At 44.3% G+C, this 23,933-nt stretch overlaps 3 protein-coding genes across 7 annotated transcripts in view; 2 read left to right on the plus strand and 1 right to left on the minus strand.

Moving 5' to 3' along the window:
- The window catches only part of brf1b (BRF1 general transcription factor IIIB subunit b), a 24,697-nt gene extending 792 nt beyond the window's left edge, over nucleotides 1–23,905 (minus strand). Inside the window, exons 1-18 of the mRNA XM_084376774.1 lie at nucleotides 23,655–23,905; nucleotides 23,011–23,221; nucleotides 11,411–11,491; nucleotides 10,795–10,968; nucleotides 10,643–10,674; nucleotides 10,490–10,562; nucleotides 4,489–4,638; nucleotides 4,290–4,383; nucleotides 3,716–3,842; nucleotides 3,581–3,620; nucleotides 3,059–3,154; nucleotides 2,678–2,980; nucleotides 2,544–2,605; nucleotides 2,254–2,335; nucleotides 1,972–2,024; nucleotides 1,359–1,648; nucleotides 919–970; nucleotides 1–29 (exon numbers count right to left, since the gene is read on the minus strand). The exon at nucleotides 1–29 is cut by the window's left edge and continues 170 nt beyond it. Of these exons, the coding sequence (XP_084232900.1) occupies nucleotides 1–29; nucleotides 919–970; nucleotides 1,359–1,648; nucleotides 1,972–2,024; nucleotides 2,254–2,335; nucleotides 2,544–2,605; nucleotides 2,678–2,980; nucleotides 3,059–3,154; nucleotides 3,581–3,620; nucleotides 3,716–3,842; nucleotides 4,290–4,383; nucleotides 4,489–4,638; nucleotides 10,490–10,562; nucleotides 10,643–10,674; nucleotides 10,795–10,968; nucleotides 11,411–11,491; nucleotides 23,011–23,194 (1,922 nt within the window). The 5' untranslated portion in view covers nucleotides 23,195–23,221; nucleotides 23,655–23,905. The remainder of the gene's footprint in view (nucleotides 30–918; nucleotides 971–1,358; nucleotides 1,649–1,971; nucleotides 2,025–2,253; nucleotides 2,336–2,543; nucleotides 2,606–2,677; nucleotides 2,981–3,058; nucleotides 3,155–3,580; nucleotides 3,621–3,715; nucleotides 3,843–4,289; nucleotides 4,384–4,488; nucleotides 4,639–10,489; nucleotides 10,563–10,642; nucleotides 10,675–10,794; nucleotides 10,969–11,410; nucleotides 11,492–23,010; nucleotides 23,222–23,654) is intronic.
- Nucleotides 4,610–10,180, plus strand: LOC311271219 (BTB/POZ domain-containing protein 6-B-like). 4 transcript variants are annotated; one of them, XM_084376807.1, is made up of 6 exons: nucleotides 4,610–4,921; nucleotides 5,132–5,257; nucleotides 6,870–7,143; nucleotides 7,495–7,585; nucleotides 8,089–8,207; nucleotides 9,010–10,180. In XM_084376807.1, exons 3-6 carry the CDS (start codon nucleotides 6,938–6,940, stop codon nucleotides 10,040–10,042), a joined length of 1,449 nt encoding a protein of 482 aa, XP_084232933.1. In that variant the 5' UTR covers nucleotides 4,610–4,921; nucleotides 5,132–5,257; nucleotides 6,870–6,937; the 3' UTR covers nucleotides 10,043–10,180. The 4 variants fall into 4 exon arrangements, with proteins under 4 accessions (XP_084232933.1, XP_084232932.1, XP_084232935.1 ...); XM_084376806.1 differs by having other exon boundaries at nucleotides 4,610–5,257; XM_084376809.1 differs by lacking the exons at nucleotides 4,610–4,921; nucleotides 5,132–5,257 and adding an exon at nucleotides 5,272–5,347.
- LOC311271194 (uncharacterized protein) lies at nucleotides 12,759–22,464 on the plus strand. 2 transcript variants are annotated; one of them, XM_084376753.1, is made up of 20 exons: nucleotides 12,759–12,859; nucleotides 12,981–13,039; nucleotides 13,390–13,482; nucleotides 13,623–13,750; nucleotides 13,848–13,988; nucleotides 14,075–14,152; nucleotides 14,791–14,961; nucleotides 15,619–15,715; nucleotides 15,805–16,028; nucleotides 16,163–16,328; nucleotides 16,661–16,869; nucleotides 18,442–18,559; nucleotides 18,669–18,877; nucleotides 19,234–19,351; nucleotides 19,438–19,607; nucleotides 19,672–19,769; nucleotides 19,906–20,021; nucleotides 20,121–21,644; nucleotides 21,941–22,258; nucleotides 22,385–22,464. In XM_084376753.1, exons 1-20 carry the CDS (start codon nucleotides 12,834–12,836, stop codon nucleotides 22,399–22,401), a joined length of 4,080 nt encoding a protein of 1,359 aa, XP_084232879.1. In that variant the 5' UTR covers nucleotides 12,759–12,833; the 3' UTR covers nucleotides 22,402–22,464. The 2 variants fall into 2 exon arrangements, with proteins under 2 accessions (XP_084232879.1, XP_084232880.1); XM_084376754.1 differs by having other exon boundaries at nucleotides 20,124–21,644.
- Nucleotides 23,906–23,933: the final 28 nt, after the last annotated feature.

A 23,933-nucleotide genomic window follows, 5' to 3' on the forward strand; every position in this document is an offset into this window, starting at 1 on the left:
TCCGTTGTCATGGTTACAGAGTTTTCTACCTGAGAGATGAAACACATGCAGATTGAATTATAACAGAAATATGTGTGTATATATTTTTATACACTATGTTTATATGTTTTCACTGTATGTATATATATTTATACACTATGTTTATATGTATACACTATGTATACTGTATATATTTATACACTGTATGTATATATATGTATACACTGTATGTTTATACATTTATACACTGTATATATATTACGGAGCCCCAGACATGACATGGTCAAAAAAAAATGTAATTGTTGCCACAATATAGCTGTAACGTGTGCACAAAATACTAATTTGTGGCCACGAAATAAGTACAACGTGCACACAAAATACTAATTAATAATATTAATATCATTCCTGGACAGCTGGGTAAGCAAATCGAGCTTCTCCAGAAACTGCAATAGCCTACGTGATGTCCTTAAGGTGAGTGTCTTTTCTTATTTTGTTCTAGTCAATATCTTGTTATCCCGCATTTAGGCAGTTATTTAATTAGGCCAACGGGCAGCCCGACCTTAGACCTTAGAGAAGGTGTGCTCGATTTGCTTACCCAGCTGTCCAGGAATGATATCAATATTATTAATTAGTATTTGGTGCGCACATTATAGCTATATTGTGGCCACAATTAAAAGTTTTTTTGACCATGTCATGTCTGGGGCTCCATAATATATTTATACACTGTATGTATATATTTATACGCTGTATGTATATTTCTACACTATATGTATTCATATATTTATACACTATATGTATATACATATTTATACACTATATGTATTCATATATTTATACACTATATGTATATATATATTTATACACTATATGTATATACATATTTATACACTATATGTATATTTATACACTCTATGTATTCATATATTTATACATGTTCACCTGAACAGCTGTTTTCTTCTTCTTCGGTGTGGAGGATATAAGGAGGCGGACCCTGGAACAAGATCAATATTTATTTTATCATTCATTGACCTGTATATCATTTAGCTGATTATTTTTTGCATTGATCGATCATTTCATATGACTGAAGGCTCCAGAACAGCAACTAGTGTGTAGTGAGATGCGATTGGTTCAATAACAATCAATACTTTGGAGTTTATTGATTGACTGAAAATGTAACTTCTGACAGACATTTGTTTATGTATAGATTATATGTTGATCCTGAACAGTATATCATCTATTAATTATTGATTATGGATTATATAGAGATGATAAACCGTATAGAATCTATTAATTATTGATTATAGATTATATAGCGATGATAAACCGTATAGAATCTATGCATTATAGACTATAGATATAATATAGATGATTGATGGTACCTCTTCCCCATGATGCTAGCATTGGCTGCGAGGTCTCGGTTGGTGTCGCTGCTCTTCTTGCGGCGACGGCGATTGAGTCGTTTGCGCGTGGTAGCGTTGACGTCGGGGGGGTCGGAGGAGGCTCTGCTGGGACTGCTGCCCCCCCCACTTCCTGTCCCTCTGCTGTTCAGGTCTCTGAGGACGTCGTAGTTAATTTTACTGGAGATCTTCTTCTTCTCCAACATCCTCTCGATGGCCTCACCCGCCGTCGACGCCTCGATCTGCTCCTTCTTCTTCTTCGACTTCTTCGGCTGCAGACAGATGGACGTCAATTACTTTTTTCCATGTAAACTATCCAACCCACAACTCATAATTCACACTATGTTATCTAAACTTTTCAGTTCAATTCAAACTTGAATTAAAACTGTATTTCCAGTAAAACTTTATCTGTTTTTTGGTATTTGAAGTGATTGGATAACTAACAGTAGAGAGACGACTAATTAAATGAGGAGAGTTGTATGATGATTCAGATCAGCGCTCTGTATTCTCGGTCAGGAGGGCATCAATACAAGTTAGCAGAGACGCAGAGAATCGCAGTCTGAATGGGTTTACTGTTGTTCACCAACACACTCACCTTCTCTTTATATGTCCCCTGTTCTTTCTCTTTCTTTATCCTCTCCTCTTTCTCTGTGAACACAAACAGACAATAATCAATCAATAACATGGATTCTTAAATAGATACTGTCTGTAAATCAGTCATGTTTATGATATTGATCAATAACAGAGTTATTAACTGTTACTTTAAATCAATCATCATATTCTGCAACATGGACACTTAAAAAGTTGGAAACAGAAACGGAGTGATTGATTGGCTGTTTGTGATTAACTGATGATGAAGATGAACAGCCTTCCTGACCTTTCTGCTCTTTCAGGTATTCTGCGTTCTGTTTCATCCACAGCTCCGTCTTCACCTGAACCTCCCTCTCATTCAGGATGTACTGCAGCACAGAGGAACCAATCAGAGTCAAGTTCTGATCAATCAGACGGTTAGTACGTACAGCATGTGTCTCATTATCTTCTCTAATGTATACATTTATCTCCATATTGTCCATATTGAGAGATTCGGGTTTAACTCAGTTTTGATTAAATATGAAGTAACTGTGTTCACATTGGATCAATACAGCCATGATTGATTGATGAACTGACCTTATCAATCTCCTGATCATCGATACCATCCAGGTCAAGCTCTCCGCCCTCTGACTGCTCATCTGTGAATACACAGCAGACCCTCAGAATAAACACCACCTGTCCAGATGAGATGATGGTTTTTCTCTTCTTACCGTCTTGTTTCTCACTCGTCTCCGACTCGTCGAAGGTCTGTTGGAGGCAGAGGCTGGTGGCGCTTGGCAGCTTTCCCAGGATGACAGCTAGAGGGGCGGCCTGACGAGACCCTACCCCGTCCTTCTCTGACCCTGGCTCTTTATCGTTGTCATCTTTCTTCTTGCCCCGCCCCTCTTCCTCCTGGATCACCTGACACAGGAAGTCCTGAGTCAGTTGTTGAGTGGCGACTCTGAGCTCGTTGTCTTCAACTTCTGGCTCCTCGGGGTCAGAGGTCAAGGACAATACCTCTGCGTCTTCTGGGTCTGAAAGCCAAGAATTAAAGACTTGTTAAATGTTCTTGGTTCCATGGAGATGTTAGATTGACTGACTCAGGATCAGACCAATTTCTTTGGCGTAGGCAGCGTAAATTCCTCTCAGTTTGGGTCGGCTCTTTTCCAGCTCGGTCTCAATTTCGTCTTTGTAGCAGCTGATCTCTCCTAATGGGACAAGATAAAGGGAAGTCTTTTAAAATTATCCAACAGCTCCCCTAGTGTCCTTGCTAGTGTCCTTAACAGTTCCCCCAGTGTCCTTTCTAGTGTCCTTAACAGTTCCCTCAATGTCCTTAGAATTAAAATGAATGATCCCTCTAGTTCCCTCTGAAGTGTCCTAAATGATCTCTAGTTCCCTCTGAAGTGTCCTAAATGATCCCTCTAGTTCCCTCTGAAGTGTCCTAAATGATCTCTAGTTCCCTCTGAAGTGTCCTAAATGATCCCTCTAGTTCCCTCTGAAGTGTCCTAAATGATCTCTAGTTCCCTCTGAAGTGTCCTAAATGATCTCTAGTTCCCTCTGAAGTGTCCTAAATGATCCCTCTAGTTCCCTCTAGTACCTTGATGATTGTGATGAAATGATTGTTGTGGACTGACCTTCGACATCATCCAGCTTCCTGGCGAGCTCCTGTTCCAGCTGCAGAAGAAGAGGACAGTAAAGATGATTGGTTTGGTCATTGACAATTGATTAACTGCTAACTGTCGCAGCCAATCAGAGACAGATGGATCTACCTGCTGCATTTTAGCTTTGTGCTGTCCTGCGATGAAGGAGGGTGGATCACATTCCTGCTCCAGATCCACTCTCATGAACTCATCGATGGTCAGCTGACTGGTGGGCGTGTCCTCAAACTCTGTTAATCTGAAGAGAGGACACTGTAATCTACTGAGACTGTCTGTGTTCTACTGTATTCACCTGCAACCTATTGCCATTTACTGTGATCTATGGTAATCAACTGCGATCTATGGTAATCAACTGTGATCTATGGCAATCAACTGCGATCTATGGTAATCAACTGTGATCTATGGCAATTAATTGCGGTCTATGGCAATATACGGTAATCTACTATGATTTATGGTAATCTATTGTGATCAACTGTGTTCTATGGTAATCTACTGTGATCCATGGTAATCTACTGTGATCCATGGCAATCAATTGCGATCTATGGCAATATATGGTAATCTATTGTGATCAACTGTGTTCTATGGTAATCTACTATGGTCTATGGTAATCTACTGTGATCCATGGTAATCCACTGTGATCAACTGTGATCCATGGTAATCTACTGTGATGTAGTAGGGCTCTCACCTCTTCCTCAGAGTGGTCTGGCAGACTTTGACCACACTGATTACATCCTTCACTGTGCGACGAAACTTATGCATCCGAGCGGCTACCAGGAGAGCTGAGGAGGAGGTGGAGCAGGAGTGTGAGGATAGTAAACATGTGAATAGTAAACATGTGGTTGTTGATGTTAGTTGTTGCCATGGTGATGGCGCCCATGTTGTACCTGCTCCACAGAGTCCAGAGGGTCGGCGTCCCGTGTGCATCCAGTCTCTCTTCATCCTCTGAACGAGACGAAGAGCCGTCATGGAAACCTCATGAGTCTTCACCCCAAACTCCAACATATGAGCGAACCGAGGGATGTACAGGCAAGGATCTGAGGAGGAGGAGGAGAGGAAGTGAGGAAGAGGTGCAGAGGAAGTGAGGAGGAAGAGGTGGAGAGGAAGAAAAGGAGGTGGAAAGGAAGTGGGGAGGAAGAGGTGGAGAGGAAGTGAGGAGGAAGAGGTGGAGAGGAAGAAAAGGAGGTGGAAAGGAAGTGAGGAGGAAGAGGTGGAGAGGAAGTGAGGAGGAAGAGGTGGAGAGGAAGAAAAGGAGGTGGAAAGGAAGTGAGGAGGAAGAGGTGGAGAGGAAGTGAGGAGAAGAAGCAATAAAGAGAGGAGGTGAAGGAGAGGCTATATTTCCATGAACAGTTCAGTACGATGCCATATACACTAATATCAACTAATATAAACGTACATGTATGAAAGCATTCTTTATGTTGTTAAATAAACATTATACATGTTCATCTCGATGTTGACATCATGTGTGTGAACTCTGTTCTGAGTAAAGCTGTAACGTAAACCGCGCTCTGTCGCCATCTTGTGGAGCAGCTTGATGAAGGCGGATGTGGCAGCAGCAGTCGGATCTAAAATGGCGTCCGGAGAAACAAACAGGAGCTGCTGTCGGAGCGGGTTGAACGAGAACGGCAGAACGAACCGCCGCCGGGACTGTGACAGGTACGACACGCACACACCGCCGCCCTGTGCTCTCTAATGTTCCGGTTCATGCGGGTGTTTAACGGGACCTGCGTGATCAGGACCGTGTCGGTGAGAAGCTCACGATGACTGACTGACATCAACAGAGGCGGATTCACACAGCTGTGTGTGTAGACCGAACTGACTGGGTGATTATTGATTAATGTGACCTGACGATGAGTATTGATTACTATCGCATCGTCTTCAGGTGTCAGAGGGACGATGGTTGATTGATTGACGTTGAACCAGGTCACAAAATCTGACAGAGGACAGTGTCATATCTAACCAGCAGCTAACCAGTGTAACCAGCAGCTAACCAGAGTAGGCAGCAGGTAACCAGTGTAACCAGCAGCTAACCAGTGTAACCAGCAGCTAACCAGATTAACCAGCAGGTAACCAGTGTAGGCAGCAGCTAACCAGAGTAACCAGCAGGTAACCAGAGTAACCAGCAGGTAACCAGCAGGTAACCAGAGTAACCAGCAGGTAACCAGTGTAGACAGCAGGTAGCCAGTATAGGCAGCAGGTAACCAGAGTAACCAGCAGGTAACCAGTGTAGGCAGCAGGTAACCAGTGTAGGCAGCAGGTAACCAGAGTAACCAGCAGGTAACCAGTGTAGGCAGCAGGTAACCAGTGTAGACAGCAGATAACCAGAGTAACCAGCAGGTAACCAGTGTAGGCAGCAGGTAACCAGAGTAACCAGCAGGTAACCAGTGTAGGCAGCAGGTAACCAGAGTAACCAGCAGGTAACCAGAGTAGGCAGCAGGTATTGGGCAGGTTACAGGTGGTAACTGGCTGCTGGAGAGACGGTGGAGGCTCAGACTAACATAGAAATCAGACTGAGATCTTTAGTAAATGTAATGTCTCTTTAAAAATAATAAAGTAGACAGTGTCGGGTTGATGACACAGTTACGACACACCTGAGTGACACCTGACAGTAATGTCATACAGATACAAAATGTTTGTCTGGTCACAGCTGGATCTAAATCTGTTCACATGATGTCTGGATGATAATAATAATCTAAACTGCTTTATGCAATATAACACGTTTCCATGGAAAAACATTTCACAAAGTGTTCAAGAGTTCAACTGTTCACAAATCATTTTCTCCCTGTCAGATGGATGACATTATTGATGATGTTCATTTTATTCTCTGTATTGATATTGATGTTTACAGTCCACCATGTTGTGCCACCGTACTTCTACAGTAGCCCAGAATAGACAATCCACACACCAACTCTACAGAGGGGCTGTAGTGTTTATAGGGGAGGGTGAGATGAGGGGTGTTAATTTGGTTGTAATCTGTAATCTCACCACTAGATGTCACTTAATCCATCACACTGGAGCTTCAATGAATAAACTTCAGTTTAAAAAAATGCTGAATTATTCTACTAATTTTTGTTAACTGATATCTTTTTGTTTTTGTTATCTGAACATGCTTCTGTTTCCTGACATGTTAGCGGAGATAAATTGACTGTTATTAATGTAAATAATGTTTAATATCAGACTTACATCATGACATCATGAGTACGTATCTGTCCAGTGTGCTGGATTTTAATCTGGATTAGACTCAGATTAATCTGTGACTCTCTGACAGGAAGTCATCATGCTGTGAGCTCGTGACCTCGCTGGCTCTGTGAGGTCGAGGACGAGGAGGAGGAGGAGATGGCGGCTGAACTGTTCTCCACCAGCCTCCCCCTCAGTAACGAGGTGGAGGTGAAGAAGAGTTTCATCCAGTCGAGCGAACCGGAGCTGCTGGCCAGTAACCATGACGACGACGACGACGGAGCCGCCGTCCAACTGAACGTCAACAACAACGACAGAGAGGAGAGAGACGGCTGGCAGGAAACACAGCCCACACTAAGAGAGAGGTCAGCACTATACTCTGCTCTGATTGGACAGCAGGGACATCACACTCTACTCTGATTGGACAGCACTAATCCTTCAGTATTTCTTCAGTCATTTCTGTGTTTGACAGAGGGAAACAATTAAATGATATGTGACAACTGACGGAGGTAAAAATGTAATTTCATTATGTAAAATAATCTCTGTTGGAAGAATAATGGCTTCATCAAATCAAACAGAAAATATCTCATCTGTTTGGTTTGAAGTTTGATCTGTGTCAATGATCTGAGGACGACGATACAGATTTGTGTTTTGTGACATTAACTTATTAATAATTACTCTGTTTATTTGTTGGTGACTTTTTTTGTTTTTTTCAGAAACGCTCTGATGTTCAACAACGAGCAGATGGCTGACGTTCACTTCATTGTCGGCCCTCCAGGAGACACTCAGCGAGTTCCTGCTCATAAGGTACAAAGACTCACCTGTCCTGTACCTGGGCTCGCCTGTCCTGTACCTGGTCCCACCTGTACTGAACCTGGTCCCACCTGTACTGAACCTGGTCCCACCTGTACTGAACCTTGACTCACCTTTTCTATTCTTCACTAACAGGCCTCTCAGTAAAGTAGCTGGCATCATATTAAAGTGTGATATACTGCAGTTTATCTTCAGTTGGATTTTCTTTGTATAAAACGTCTCTGTCCGGTAACAGAGCACCTTATTGTTTGAGTGGGAGGAGGTCCTGAAGCTTTAGAGAAAACGTTAGTTACTTTATAGTCAATGTTTCAACATATAATTGAATTTTTCATTAGAAACAGCCTGAATAATGTTTGCTGTTAGACAGTCAGCTAATCTCCAGTCATCACTGTCTCGTGACTGTTTTTGGCCTCTAATTTCCCCCTCAGTAGACCTGTGTATCCACTTCCTGTCTGTGCTGTCTGCCTCCTGATTGGTTCTTTGTCTTGGTGTTGCAGTACGTCCTGGCGGTGGGCAGCTCGGTGTTTGGAGCCATGTTTTATGGAGATCTGGCTGAGGGACAATCTGAGATCCACATCCCCGACGTAGAGCCGGCTGCTTTCCTCATTCTGTTGAAGTGAGTCCAGTGTGGAGACGAGTTCATGTCTAGAGCTTATCTTCTGCTCGAATAACGGCCAAAGAACCAGAAAATACAACCAGAACCAACGGAAGGTTGGCGCTGCTCCTCCAGTTATCTTAGGGGTATCCAATGCTGTTTTTCCACCAGCACTTTTGGCCACGCCGAGTCAAACCAAGTCGCACTGATTTGCTTCTCCATCACCAGTTTCACTGCGCTCAGTTGAGCCAAGCTGGCAATGGACCTGCTCTGGAGTAGGGCCAAGCCGGGCCCACCCGCCTCCAAGTGGGCTGCGGTGATTTCTCGTGACTGCTGCCAAACCCATAACAAGCACCCGTCTCCCCCTCAAATCGATACTGAACTCATGTCTGTGCAAGAAAGCTGAGAGAAAGAGCTTTTAAAAGTCAGCGTGTTCAGCTCTCAGTACTTTTGTAGCGTCTCACTGAATCTCTTTAGTTTCTCTCTCTTTCTTTCAAACATCTGCTGTGTTTTACTGTTTCATGTGTTCACTTTCAGCTGTTTCATGTTTAGTTACTGCTGGTGAAAACACATTTTCTGTCACGCTGCTTCATAATAAAAGCTTCAAATGACTAAGTTACAGGAAATTAAACGTGTCCGTTAGGTGTTTCTGACTGGGTTTCAGTGGTCAAGGCTGAACTATCGGACGACAGAGATTTAATAGTTGAAGGATTTCCCCATTAATTTCACTTTTTTCAGTGTTGTTTATGTGAATAAATATTTATCTGTACGTTGTCTCTCAGGTCCATCACCTATCCTCATGCTGCTGTCTGCTCTGTCTCAGGTACATGTACAGTGATGAGATCGAGTTGGATGCTGACACTGTGCTCGCTACACTGTACGCTGCTAAGAAATACATTGTTCCTGCTCTGGCGAAGGCCTGCGTCACCTTCCTGGAGACGAGTCTGGAGGCAAAGAACGCCTGTGTCCTGTTGTCTCAGAGCCGGCTTTTCGAGGAGCCGGAGCTGACGCAGCGCTGCTGGGAGGTGATTGACGCTCAGGCCGAACTCGCCCTGCGATCTGAAGGATTCTGTGAGATCGACCTGCCCACGCTGGAGATCATCCTGCAGAGAGAATCACTCAACATCCGCGAGATCCTGATCTTCCAGGCGGTGCTGAGCTGGGCAGCAGCTGAGTGTCGACGTCGGGGCCTGGTTGTGACCCCCAGGAACCAGCGGCTGGTGTTGGGTAAGGCTCTGTACCTGGTCCGGCTCCCCTCCATGACGCTGCAGGAGTTTGCAGATGGGGCAGCGCAGTCGGATGTCCTAACGCTGAAAGAGACTCATGATGTCTTCCTGTGGTTCACCGCCTCTAAAAAACCCAGGCTGGAGTTCCCTCTAGTGAAGCGGGCCGGCCTGGCACCACAGAGGTGCCACCGCTTCCAGTCCTCAGCCTACCGCAGCAACCAGTGGCGCTACAGGGGGCGCTGCGACAGCATCCAGTTTGCAGTGGACCGACGGATCTTCATAGCTGGACTTAGTCTGTACGGATCGAGCGGCGGGAAGGCAGAGTACAGTGTGAAGATCGAACTGAAGAGGCAGGGAACTGTTCTGGCCCAGAACCTCACGAAGTTCCTGTCAGACGGATCGAGCAGCACCTTTCCCGTGTGGTTTGAACACCCGGTCCAGGTGGAACAGGACACCTTCTATACGGTCAGCACAGTTCTGGATGGAAATGAGCTGAGCTACTTTGGTCAGGAGGGGATGACTGAAGTGCAGTGTGGGAAGGTGACCTTCCAGTTCCAGTGTTCATCAGACAGTACCAACGGGACAGGTGTGCAGGGGGGGCAGATCCCTGAACTGGTCTTCTACTGCTGAACCAGAACCTGAATGACTCAAGGTCTACACAAGTCGGAATGAGTCAGGGAACTGGAAGCTGATTGGTTTGTCTGTGCTTCTTAAAAGAAATTAACATTAAAGTTGAAGTGAAACTAAAAATGTGTTGCTGCATCCTTGGAGAGAAGTTTAATAATGACAGCAGTCTGTGTTTCTAATGTTGTAGTTTCCTGCAGCTGCCACTAGATGTCAGTAAAGAGCAGGATGTTACGGCCTGAGCCTCCAAAACTGACAGTTTCAAATGTAGTTCTGAGTTTACTGCATCACTGGTTTCATGAATGTCATGGAATTAAGATAAGAGAAGATAACATTTCCTTGGCATTAATGAAGTAACATCTCATTTTAATACCTAATTAATTCAGACATGTTTGAATTCTTTGACATCAGACAGTAAAAATAAAGCACAGAAAGTGAATCAAAGATTCTCACCGATGGCAGGTGCATTGATGCAGAGCTCACGAGCCAACAGCAGGAACGTTTTCCCCAGGATGTAAACGTTCACCTGGAAACATGAAACTAAAGTTAAACTTGCACTGAGTCCACTGAGAATGGAGGTCTCTGCAGGTCTGAGGTCAGTCATACCTGCAGCAGGTCACTCAGGTCCAACAACATGTCTGGAACACAGTTCAGGAAAACCAGCAGAACTTCTAGAGGTCAAAGGTCACAGTGAGGTTCAGACTGACATGTTAAAGATAAAAACACAATGACGCGCATGTTACTGGTTGCTAGGATACGTGGCGTCCCTTCAGTGCGACACACAAGGTAGAGGCATGCGGCGATGACGTGCTCCGTCTTGCGTCCTCGTGTCAGATGTTTACTGACGACCATCTTGAAGAAGTTGAAGGCCGTGTCCAAACAGTGCTGGTTCAACTGCAGCTGACTGCCCAGCTGCTGGATCTGACGCTTACCTGCAGACACACTGAGTGTTACTTATACTATATATTAATTGACTAACAACCCATAATACAGTTTGTCCTCTGTGTATATGAAGTGTCTCTGAGCTCGTGTGGTAATCTGAGAGTGTAAAATGTAAACTTATTGTCTGTGAACTGTTTTCAGTTGAGTTTATGTAAAAATGGAACATTATCATATTGTTTGATTTATGAGTGGCAGGGCGTCACGTTTATAGAACCAGGGTTGGATTAATAGATAATAGACGGGTAGACTACAACGTAGAGACGTAAATGCCTTGATTTGACCCTGAACTACTTCATCAGCAGAAATGTCACCTGTGGGCCTCCGTACAACAGACTGAGTCTGATGGACTTAACATGTTCATTGTCTTTGCTTTTGTTTCAACATGAATCAGATTGGTTCATCCCTGATGATGATGATACTGAAGGTACTCACCACCCTGCAGGGTTTGGGCTCTGGACTCTTTCCCAACACTGGTGTGAAAACCAGAACCAAGAAGAGGAGCTTTAACTGGACCTACAGACAGACAGACACAGAGAGAGAGAGAGAGAGAGGGAGACAGACAGACACAGACAGTCAGACAGAGAGACAGACACAGAGAGAGAGCGAGAGAGAGGGAGACAGACAGACACAGACAGTCAGACAGAGAGCGAGAGAGACAGACAGACACAGAGAGACACAGAGAGAGAGCGAGACAGACAGACAGTCAGACAGACACAGACAGTCAGACAGAGAGAGAGACAGACAGACAGACACAGAGAGGGAGAGAGACAGACAGACACAGAGAGCGAGAGAGACAGACAGACACAGACAGACACAGAGAGAGAGCGAGACAGACAGACAGACAGACACAGAGAGCGAGAGAGACAGACAGACACAGACAGACACAGAGAGAGAGCGAGACAGACAGACAGACAGACACAGAGAGGGAGAGAGACAGACAGACACAGAGAGAGAGCGAGACAGACAGACAGACAGACACAGAGAGGGAGAGAGACAGACAGACACAGACAGACACAGAGAGAGAGCGAGACAGACAGACAGACAGACACAGAGAGGGAGAGAGACAGACACAGACAGACAGACACAGAGAGAGAGCGAGAGAGACAGACAGACAGACACAGAGAGGGAGAGAGACAGACAGACACAGAGAGAGAGCGAGAGAGACAGACAGACAGACACAGAGAGGGAGAGAGACAGACAGACAGACACAGACAGACAGACACAGAGAGGGAGACAGACAGACAGACACAGAGAGAGAGCGAGAGAGACAGACAGACAGACACAGACAGACAGACACAGAGAGAGAGCGAGACAGACAGACAGACAGACAGACAGACAGAGAGAGAGAGCGAGACAGACAGACAGACAGACACAGAGAGACAGACAGACAGACACAGAGAGGGAGACAGACAGACAGACAGACACAGAGAGACAGACAGACAGAGAAACAGGTTTAATGTTAAAGAAGAACTTAAGAGGAAACTGGAACAAAGATGCTATAGAAACAACAACAGGTCAGATATAGGTCTATAGTGTTTATAGTCACATGACTCCTATTTCCTGTTATTTATTTACTTTAAATAAAATAATAAAAAACATAAAAACACCTGAGGTTTTAATATTGTCATGGTGTCAGCTGGTGTCACTTCCTGTTAGCACATTGATACAGTCAGTGTGTTGCATACAGCCTGTACATTAACTCTGGACCTGCTCAGAACCTCCAGATCTAATCATACTCAATCAGCCTCAGCTTTGACTGGCTCCTCTGTTACCATGACAACCAGGTGATTAGCTCACCTGGCTGCAGAGGAGAAGCTTTTCCTCCAGACAGAAGAGACAAAGGTACATCTTCAACATGAAAACTGCTGCTTTTATCCTCGGGTGAGTACAACTTATCTCACCTGAACAGGTAAAACACCTGGACAGATAAGACAACATCTCACCTCAACAGGTAAACCAAACCTAAACAGGTAAAAACTGGACCTTGTTGCTTTTTTTTCAGACTCGTCTTTATCTGCTTGGAGTTTACAGAACAAATAACAACTGAGGGTCAACTGGAAGGTAAACTGGTTTTACTGGTGGATTTACAGGTCTATACCGGGTCTTTACTGGTGGGTTTACAGGTCTATACCGGGTCTTTTACTGGTGGGTTTACAGGTCTATACCGGGTCTTTGCTGGTGGGTTTACAGGTCTATACCGGGTCTTTGCTGGAGTTTGTACTGATCGTTCTAGGTGTTGATTTGAAGGTTTTAAATCTGTTTTCAGAGGCTTGTTTTTCTTTTTCTTCAAGACCACAAAATCCTTAACTTGAATCTGTTTTAATCATTTTTAACTTCTGAATGATACTCCATGTTTGGATTATTAACACAAATCACTTGTAGCAGATGTAAAGGGATTTCCTGTTTTTCAGGTTTTGATGACACTGTTGTAAAGTTGGAGTGTCGAGATCGTTACCTGTGGATCCATGTGGCCTCAGGACAGGCGCCTCGCTTCGAGGCTGTAGGTCAGTTCTTCGCGTTCACCAAGTACAAACTGTTACTTTGGTAGTCCTTATTACCTGTAGCACACCTGAGCAAATGTCTACCTGTCCTGTAATATGTGTCCTGAACTGATGATGCTGCTCACTCGTCCGTCCTGATGTAGATGAAAATGGTGTTCACTCAATCAGCAAGGAGCTTGCCTCACACTGTGGTTACACGATCAGCACTTTCAAGATGGATGGATCCACCACCTTCAAAGCTTCATACTATTCCTGCTTCACCTACAACCAGGTAGCTTGACCTGTCTATTTCCCACAACCAGGGGGCTCCAGTCAATTCGTTCAGAGTCCAAGCTGACTAGTCTGTGATGAGTTCTTGTGTTTTCCAGAACGATGAGGTGTTCACCTTCAGATTTAACGTGATGGTACGTGATGCTGGTGGCAGGTGGATCAGCCGGCCTGTTTCTGCAGTCTGTTCTGGTCTGACGTGGACTCACAGAGAGATCATCTGTGAGGAGGACTACATGGAGGTCAGAACACCTATTACTGTGTCTGATCTGTCTTCTTACGGCTAATTGAACTGTCTTGAGATTGATGTTTTAATGATGGTGACCAGGTGAACGTCAACAAAGAGTCTTCATGTGGTGGCCAGCAGGGGAGCAGTGGACAGGTGTGGCAGGCTGCCTTCTCTCGGGTAATGTCACACAAACCTAAACAACTCAACACTACTGATCTCTGAGGACCTCTGAAGTCCTTTTTATTTGGCTCCTGTTCATCCAATGTAGTCATATCACCCAATATGAAGAAATGTGCTCAGTCTTTGGGGTGATGTTTAAATGTTTGAATACTAGTGGTGGTACAATCCTGTTTCAAGGTCAGTCGCTAAAATTCATTTCAAAGAGTCTAAGTAGTCAATGTCTTTTTATTTGTTCTTGCTGTGTTTTAACATTAATTTAATAATATATTTTATTACTCCGTCGCCCCAAGTTTTTCCAAAATCCTGGAGTTGCTTTTGCTGACAAATGTCAGGCTTTGCTCTTAGACAAACTGTTGAAATGTTAATCCTTTATGAGCCACAGTGCAACCTGATGTCCTTTTTTATATAGAGCGAAAACCTGGTTGATCCACTTGCTTGACTGGTACCACGGTGACTGAGCACTTCCTGTCTGAGTGTCCTATGCTCGTCAAATCTGTAGCATCTTTAAAAATCACTTGCAAAAACTCTCTAAATTGGAAAGTCTTTGGTTATGATGAACAAACGAAGGCCAAGTTGTCCTCTGAGTACTTTTTGTTGTCCTTGTAGTACTGTAGTGTTTCCTTTGTGGCGTTCAGGCTCAGAGGACGGCGAGTTCTGTCTGGCAGCTGATGGTCCTACAGAGTGGCGGTCAGGTTTTCTCCATGTCCATCAGTGAAGCCCAGCAGCAGGGCTACAGCCTGACCACCACCGCCCACAGGGTGGTGCTTCGATCACAGTACAAACAGCCGCATGCAGAGCTGATAATGGTAGGTAAACATGGAGGGAGAGAAGAGCCTACATGGCTGCTGTATAATAAAAAATATTTCGAATGAAAAGTTGGCGATAACTGAGCACTTTGAGGGCTCTCCCTGATGGTGTGTTCAACAACACTCAAATGGTCAGGAAATTTTGTTTAATGCATTGTTTGTTTTACCTGTTGAGTTTTGTTTCTGTGGCTCTATCCGAATGTCCACCTGAACATACAGACTTCAGACATCTGTACCGTGGCGTGTTCACTGTCATCATGTCAAGTGTGCGAGAGGGCTCAGTCATGGGGACATAAACTGCAAACAAAGTCTGTCCATTTTAACAGAAAATACAGATTTATTGGGCATATTCTCTGAGTGCACATAACAAAATCTCACTCCATCAATCAACTTAACAACAAAAATGAAAAGAGTCTTCACCCCAGCTGGACTCTATTAAAGTCCACAGAAAGTCCACTTCAGGGCTCCTGCGGATTTGTGAGTCTGCAGGTGAAGGTAAGACATCTGGATTCATCTTAGTTTTGTCAAACTGATGTTTCTGGCCAAGACTTTCGAGGGATTTGACTGAACATTTTAAGAATATGCAGCATTTATATTAAGTGTTGAACACTGAGGTAGGTCTTCTTTAATAAATTAAATCCTGATGTTTGCCATCAGGTGGACGGTGTCCCCATGGAGGTCATCCGGATTTCTCTGTTCTTAAAGCAGAAGCTGATTGTGATGATGATCGACGTGTCCATTGCCTGCACAGTCAGTAAGTTCTCCTACAAAGACACACCTGAACAGGAAGTTGTTTCGGTCTGATGTAAATGGTGTGGACTGATTCTGTTGATGCTGCCTCAGATTCCGGTTCTTTCGACGGTTCTCGGCTGCTCTGGGACATCCCCCAGGTTGTGACCCCTCTGACTTGGGAGGGGGCTGGGTTTGAAAGTCGAAGTGTAAGCCTGGGAGTGGAGGGGCTGCTGCTGGACGAACCCACCACTGCTGCCAGAGGATTCAGTGTAGTCCAACAAGGACATCTGATCCAGATCGGGGTTCCTTTTGGGGCAGAGGGTGGCTACAGGAAGGTACAGTGAGTCCCGCCCAAGCCTCAGACCAGGACAAGGTTTTGATGAGCAATGATTGTTTTGTTACGAGCAGATGACATCTTGACCAACAGCAGATTCTACATGTTATCGTCAGTTTTTTTTCTTCTCTGCAGAGTTTGGTGGTGAACAACGTGTACAAGGAGATGTACACGATTTTCCTGATGTACGAACATGTCTTCTCTCTTCTGTATGACGATGGCAGCAGCATCGACACGAGACACCGAATGCTCAGAGTGCTCGACACACCACTGCTCTGCCGTCCACCCTTCAGCTTTGACCGTAAGTGCAGTCCCCACCGGCCTCAGTCTGCCTCAGAGCGAGGGTTGGGGTTCATACCCTCCTGTGGGCTGCCAAAAAGCTCCTTGTCACCACGAGTCGTACATGTTGGTCCACATTACAGTCGGCGTCTCCTCAGTTAGGTTAAGGGAAACTTTAGAGTGCTGACCACTGCTGTTCATTTGAAAAGTAAATATCTGCGTTGGGGGCTGGAAGAAAAGTTCAAACTCTGGGTTAGGGTTAAAGAAAGGGTAAATGTATAAATAACCTAATGACTGACTCAAAATGTCTACTGTCGGGACATCTTCTCTGATGACGTCTGTTTCTTCCTGTAGAAACAACAAGTGATAACCAGGTGTTCAGCGTCTACCTGGGAAATATCCCTGCTGATGTCCTATTGGAGGAAGTACAGATAAATGGGAAGCAGCTGATGATGTCAGAGGGTGTCAGGTGGGGCTACAGCATCAGTCCTATCGTTCACATCAACGGCAGTCGAGCCTATGAGCTACGTCTGCCATTTGAGGACACCCTCGTTTATCGGATGGTGAGGTTCACACAGGATCACTTCCTCGGACCTATTCAGTGATGGTGGTCATTGCTGTATTTGATGTATTTGTCCATGTTGTCATGTAATTTACATTACAACCGCTCAATCAATCAGGAACAACAGCACTGCCATGACCTAAAGTATCTGAACTCATATTTGTACATGATTTATGTTCCAGTTTAGGCTTTAACCTGCTTTTTTTTAATTTGTAGCTTTGGGCTGAGTTGACTCATCTAGGCCTGGATTTGGCCTGGCTGAGGTCCAGTTTTGGTTGGTGTCTGTCCTACAAATGCCTTGTTTAGGACTAATCCAGGTCTGATTTGTGTTTTTAGCCTGAGTGTAGCTTGATCACTCATGTCCTGGACAGTGTATACAATCTGCTTCCAACAACGGCGCGCACATGCCCAGTGTGTACATGAACGGTCACGAGGTACTTTATTCAGGTCTGTTGTATGGACAGGTTATCGCTGACATGCTCACCTAGTTGGTTGGAAAAAAGTTTTTCTAAGCCCAGTTTACAAAAACCCCAGTGTATGTGTCCACTAGGCCTAATCATCATTGTTGTGATGTGACATCACTGTCAATCATTGTGATGACAGGGTTTCTGCAGGTTTGAACAAGTCAAATTTAAAACTTTTTAAGACCCTTTTAACGCCTTTATAAACTAAATTTAAGACCTACACGAAGTACGAAACAGTAAGGAAAAATAAAGTCCCACAATTACTTTAAAAAATAACTACATTTATTGCCATTCACAGAGCAACTCAAAGAAGAGTGGAGTGAGTGTGTGTCGGGGTTATTATAGTTTTTAAATTTCATTATTTTTTATTTTAATTTGGTTTTTCAGTTTGCTTTTTATTTCAGTTGAGTTTTAATTAATTTAAAAAGTGATTAATAGTTTGTTTAGTTTTTATCTAGGAATTTAACCTAATTTAGTTAAAACTACTAACCCACACTTTTTAAAAAAAACTGCACACACACACACACACACACACACACACACACACACACACACACACACACACACACACACACACACACACACACACACAGTGTTCAAAATCCAAAGCACCTCCGCTTTCAACGTCAGAGTTGTAATGAAGATGGTTTGAATGTTGCTCGACTGCGAGACGGTAGAGGCGGCGCAGAGTTCGGGTCGAGCAGAACTGGACGAACTTGGACCGGGAACTGGTGACAAAAGCGTGTGATAGCGTGACTTCGCTGGAGACTTTTAGAAGCTAACTGGTGTTTATCTGATTTTGTGTGTGACACCAGCGCTTTCACACCAAATGTGCCCAATTTGAGGGTCCTCCTGCAGAGCGTACACTGCGCTTCAGATTCATCATTATGCGGCTCTTAACCAACTGAATTCTGGTTGTTCAAGCCAACACACTAAATTTACCCTTTCCCATAGTTGTAGCAGACTCCGCAGTCGATGCAGGATTCATCACATTTGTCATCACTACAGTCTTTTAAGTGATATCTGCCTCATAAAAAAGCAGAAGGTTCCATTTTAAAACATCATTGATCTGGGAAGCACTCTTAAAGACGCACGTTTTTTCTCAACAGTACCTGGGTCAAGGTGCGGTGCAGTACTCCATAGATATAAACTTCACTTTAACCATCATGCCCCAGAGAGACTCCTACTACCATCACACATTGATCACAGCACAAGTATTCAATACATGTGAGTACATACTCATCTGCTGCACTCCAGTCTTAAAAAGATGTCACTGCTCTACAGTAATGTGATTCAGAACAGGCTTGTTTTAAAATGCAGACTTTGTCCTTTGAAGTTCCTCCAGAGATCACTGCTCAGTGTTCAGACAGAGGACTCGCCTTCAGCGTGGTCAAACCACCTCGAGCTGAGAGTCTCTGGGAGGTGGGTGTTGACCATGAACCTCTGACATCACAGCTGGCGGACCAAAGAGGGTACCGCCTTTACAACGACACCCAGAGAACTACTCTGGAAGTCCCTGTGTTCTCCATCGGGTACAACTATGAAGTAAGAATCCATGGCACATGGGGGTCATCTGCTAAAAACAGAACCTGAATTTGTTACAGAGCCCCAGATGTCAGTGTTTCTCCCAGTTCACTGAGTTACTGAAACTAAATTTCTAGTTCACAGTGAGCTGAAAGAGATGAAGACAACAGGGAGTCTGTATTTGTCCTAATGTAGTTGATTTAAGAGCTGGGGTGCAGTTGGTAGTGTGTTGAGAAATGCTTGTACAACTTTAGTAACAACAGCAGCGCATTTCTCACTTCAGTATGACTTAACAGTAGTAAAAATTAATCAATAGCCCTACAGTCAATACTTCATAAGAAGAGCACCCAATCTAACCTGAGTCATCTTGTTTTCAGGACATCAACCTGTCAAACTTTTATGGAACATTTAAACTTGTTCTGAGAGACTCCAAAACTCTGGAGGTCCAGACGTCCACCTTGAAACGCTGCCTCTTCAAAACACAGGACATGATAGGTAACCTCGCCTTTACAGCCCTTACATAGACTGATTGGTTGCCTCCCTGAGTCAGATACAACCCTAACACGGCCGTCTGTGGTCAGTCTGTTCTGCAGACGGGACCATGACGGTGGTGACGACTCCGACCTCCACCTGGCCTAAACTGCAGCCTGAAAGAACCACTCTGCTGGACCCCACCTGTGGACCCAAACAGACAGATGGAGCCAGAGTCCTGTTTGAGTTCAAGCTGGACTCATGTGGGACCAGAGCCATGGTACGAATCAAAATGTGTAAATGTCAAGACGTGGTTAACTTTAGTAACTGAGAATGTTTAACAGGTTGGGGAGTTATACATGGTCTATGAGAACGAGATCTTCCATGACAGACAGATGATCGCAGACGGACCAAACTTCATCTCCAGAGATTCTCAGTTCAAGTAAGGAGAACACACCTGAAAGAGCACTTCATGACCTGGTAGTTCCTGATTCTTGGTTAGACTCTGCTGCAATCAGTACCTAAAACAAAAACTTAATTCAAACATAAAAGACTTAAACTGTCTGATTCTTGAACAGGTTGACAGTGAGGTGCTTCTATCCACTCAGTGGACTCAACAGACTGTCTGTAGACAGGATCTTCAGATCAGCAACTCCTGGATTTGGTTCAGTCAAAGTCTTCAAGAGCATTAAAGGTCAGTCAGAATTATTAACAATGCAAACTGAGTTCGGTTGGAATCAGAAATTTATTGTAAATGTATGTAAATGCAGAATTTTAAAATCTTATTTTTCAGCAGGTCCGACAAATGAACTCCCTGCCAAAGACTGTTTGTATCAGGTTTCTAGAAATGGCGACAAAACTCTGACTAACCAGATCCATGAGACCCCAGCAGCAGGGGGAGTCCTGCCTCCCACCAGCCTCAGGACTCGGCCCAGACCTGGACCCAGCCATTTCATCACAGTGCCATCCAGACACAACAAGCTGATCTACTCCTTCCAAAACCAACAAACTTTTCCAAACCACAATCTCTCTCCTCCTCCTCCTGAAGGTGTGTCCGTTGGGACTCACCAATCTCATCCCAGTCATCTGATGTCCATGACACAGGACCATCGTGAATTTGGATCTCCAACAGGCGACCATCTCCCTGATTTTCTTCCCAGACATGACCAGTCATCAGACAGCAGCTTCCACCTGTCAAATCTCAACACACTGAGTTTCAATGGTGGGAGAGTGAGAGGAGAAAATTCTGAACCAACTGAGGCCAGCCCAGCACAGGGCTTCAGTACTTCCAGCAGGAGTCCTGGTTCTGCTGTTGTTGGAGTGTTGCAGGTCAACTCGGGAAGCTCCAGTCAGACTGTGACACTTCAGGGTCCGAACAGTTTAGGTAATAATGTTTGGCACTCAGGCCTGACATGGGACCAGCCCACTGTTGGCCAAAATGTCATTAAGCCAGATCAAGACCTGCAGAACCTTCAAGTCGACCTTTCTCTTGGCATGCAAGAACTGACCCAACCACCACATGAGGCCAGTCTGGATTTGAGCTTTTATGGGTCCTCAGGAGGGAGGACAGAAATGACAAAACCTAAAGAGATACCAGGGTACCTGCCTCAAAGTGAGTATGATGCTTCTCAAACCTCTCCACTTCACCCAGTCCTTAAGCCACCAGCTCAGCACAGCAGAGAACTACTCCTGCCTGGGAGAGACCAGACATACGTCCCTGCTAATACCATCACATCCAAATATACGATTTCCAACCTGTTTGTAGACACACAGGGAACTGTCAGCACTGAACCAATGTCTACTGCAACCAGCCAAGTAGACCAAAACCTGGAGAGACCAGGGTCCATTGAGAGAAGGAACACTGAGAATGTTTATTCCAGGGTGAAGAACATCAGAGTCAAACCACTGAGCAAATTACTTTTGTCTGTACATAATCTCAACCAGAAAACCTTTGTCCAACAACCAAACGTACAAATCTCCAGTCCCTCACAGTATGCCAATAGTTCGACAGCTGTCAGCAGGGATGGGAGCCGCTGGGCATCCCAACCGCTTCCTGAACAGAGACGTTCAGACATGAGACAGGAACATGTGCCTGAGAGAACTGGAGTGTCAACACTGACGCAGGAACAAGGTGCTGTTTATACTGTCAAATCAGACCAAACCGCAGCGATCCACCTCACTGATCCGTCCCCAAACCAGCAGAGACTGGCCCATCCATCCACAAACCAGCAGAAACCAGTCCAATCAGAGACTAAGACAGGAAACGGTGAAGGTCAAGAATCTGTTTCTACTCAGGGAAACATCCTTCAAGCAAAAGGTAGGGTTGAGAATCAGACACGAAATATTAGTCAGATATGACACTGATTCTTAGGAGACCAGTGGAGCAACAAAATGTTAACCGTTTTCCCTCTTGCCTCTGCTGCAGTTACAGATTTAAGGGTTAGCTTTTAGTCTAGCTAGCTAAGCGCCATCAGGAATGGTACTTTCTCACAACTCAGATTCTGATTTTTACACCGAAATCTGCTGGCTTTAAACAATAATCCTGATCACTGTGATGAGGTTTTGTGTCCAAACTAAATCTTTCTCTATTCTTGTACTCATCCTCAACATCAGGACGGTCTCATAACAGAGTCAGACTTGCTCCTAGTCTGCCAGGAAGATTTCAAAATCATGAAGGTCAGACCGTCCCTATCGTTGACTCCAGAGGAGGAACCAGCAGGATGTCCTACCTGAGCTTTACACCACAGACTATCACAAACACTGCTGTCAACATCAGAGACTATCTATCCAACAGTCCCACTGCAGGAGCAGCTGGCTCTACTGGGTCCCACACAGGTCCTAATGATTCTGGTGGTTCAGAGCTCAACAGCCGCACCACATCAGACTGCAGTGGTCCATATGGAGCCAGTGTTCACCGAGGCATCCTGAGAGGTACTCAAGACAGATCTTTATACTCTATACTGTTTATCTGATCAGATAAAAGACTGATCTATCGGTTCACTGTCAGTTGCTGTTGTTGTTGCTTCTGAGGGTGTAAACATGTTTTTGTCGTCTTAGGTAAAGAGATCAGCTGATGAAGAACAGAAACTTGTAAAAACAAACACAATCTGATTCAATAAAGCTACACTTTGTTCATATTCAGCTGTGTGATGCTCTGTTACTGCTCAGGTGAAAAATGGGTGACTGCAGGAACCAACAGGTGTTCATAAATATTTGATTCATCGTTTAAAATGACGTTTACTTCCTGCTGTCATCGTACACATACGTTTAGTGTATTACATTAAATGGAGATGACACTGGATAAACCAGATGAACCACGGACATAGAACACATACAGGACTATATTATTAATAAATTATGATTATTTTAATCTCAATATTGGAGAGAAAATTAGAATGGGGTGTTCCTCATGTTCTGTGCTGGACCAAAAAACATTTATGCTCTAAAATTTTATTTTTCAGACTTTCATCTTATTTTTTGTTCTTGTAAATACAGACACGTTAGACACATTTAAATAGAGTTTGGTCGGCGCTTTGGGTCTTATTCTTAAACTTGAAGACTTAATAAAACCCAACATAGTGTTTCATTGTCTACTATAACACGGTGCCTGAACAAATGTTGACCTCATGTTCTGTTAAACTAGTTTCTACTGAATTCAGTTCAGGAGTGAATGTTTGTCTCACCGTCAGCAGAGACAAACTGTCCCACAGCAGATGAAACTCCTCCGCTTCCCTCCACAAACTGGACCTCAGAGACGATGATGTTGTCCTCGAGAACAGAACCACAGCTGGTACACACCGCGCTGCCCCGGGCCTGATCCACATCTATATCTGACCCCCCACAGGTACGGCACACCCTGGAGCTCATGGTGGACCAGGTCAGAGGTCAGCACACCTGCAGGTGAAGGTGGAGCTGACTCTGTCAATGCTGTGTTAACTGTAGTGGTTATTACAGCCATTACATCTAATGTACAGTTGGTTATATCAATTCAGTGAGGATACAGACTGACTGTGTCACTGAGTCAATAATTAACTAGTGTTCCAATAAACATAATTGTTGTGATTCTGTACTATTAAAGTAAAATCTGATTAATGGATCAGCAGTAAATAATGAATGTTGTGACATCTGGGAAATGGCGGTGAACGATGACCTACAGCTACATAGTGGATCATTAAATGCAGTTTAATCAGCTTCGTTAAACAGCTGTTTGAGACTGAACATGTGAAGTATTATCTGGTAAGTTTAACTGTGATTCTTCAGTTTCAGTTTGAACTAGTTAACGTTAACTAGTCCTCCTGATTAAACTGTTAACAGTGACTGAACTCACCGACAGTAGAATCCAGTCAACAGAACACGGAGTCCAGTTTGGCGGTTAGAAACGGGATGGAGCCATTTGTGTGTCCAGTCTTATTTTTCCATCAGAATCCATTTTCTTCTCCCGTCATACCGACCTATGGACCAATATTAACTGCTTATTGAACCAGTTGAACGTTTCAATACTAGTAATTGATCAGAGAAGAGATTCTGATCGATGTTTTGGGAGGTTTGTTTTCTTCCTGTGGCGCAGGTCAGTGACGTCACGGAGTCCGGAGTTCACGAGGGGGAG

The sequence above is a fragment of the Pagrus pagrus genome, assembly GCF_965226575.1.
Source record: "Pagrus pagrus genome assembly, chromosome: 16".
NCBI lineage: Eukaryota > Metazoa > Chordata > Actinopteri > Spariformes > Sparidae > Pagrus > Pagrus pagrus.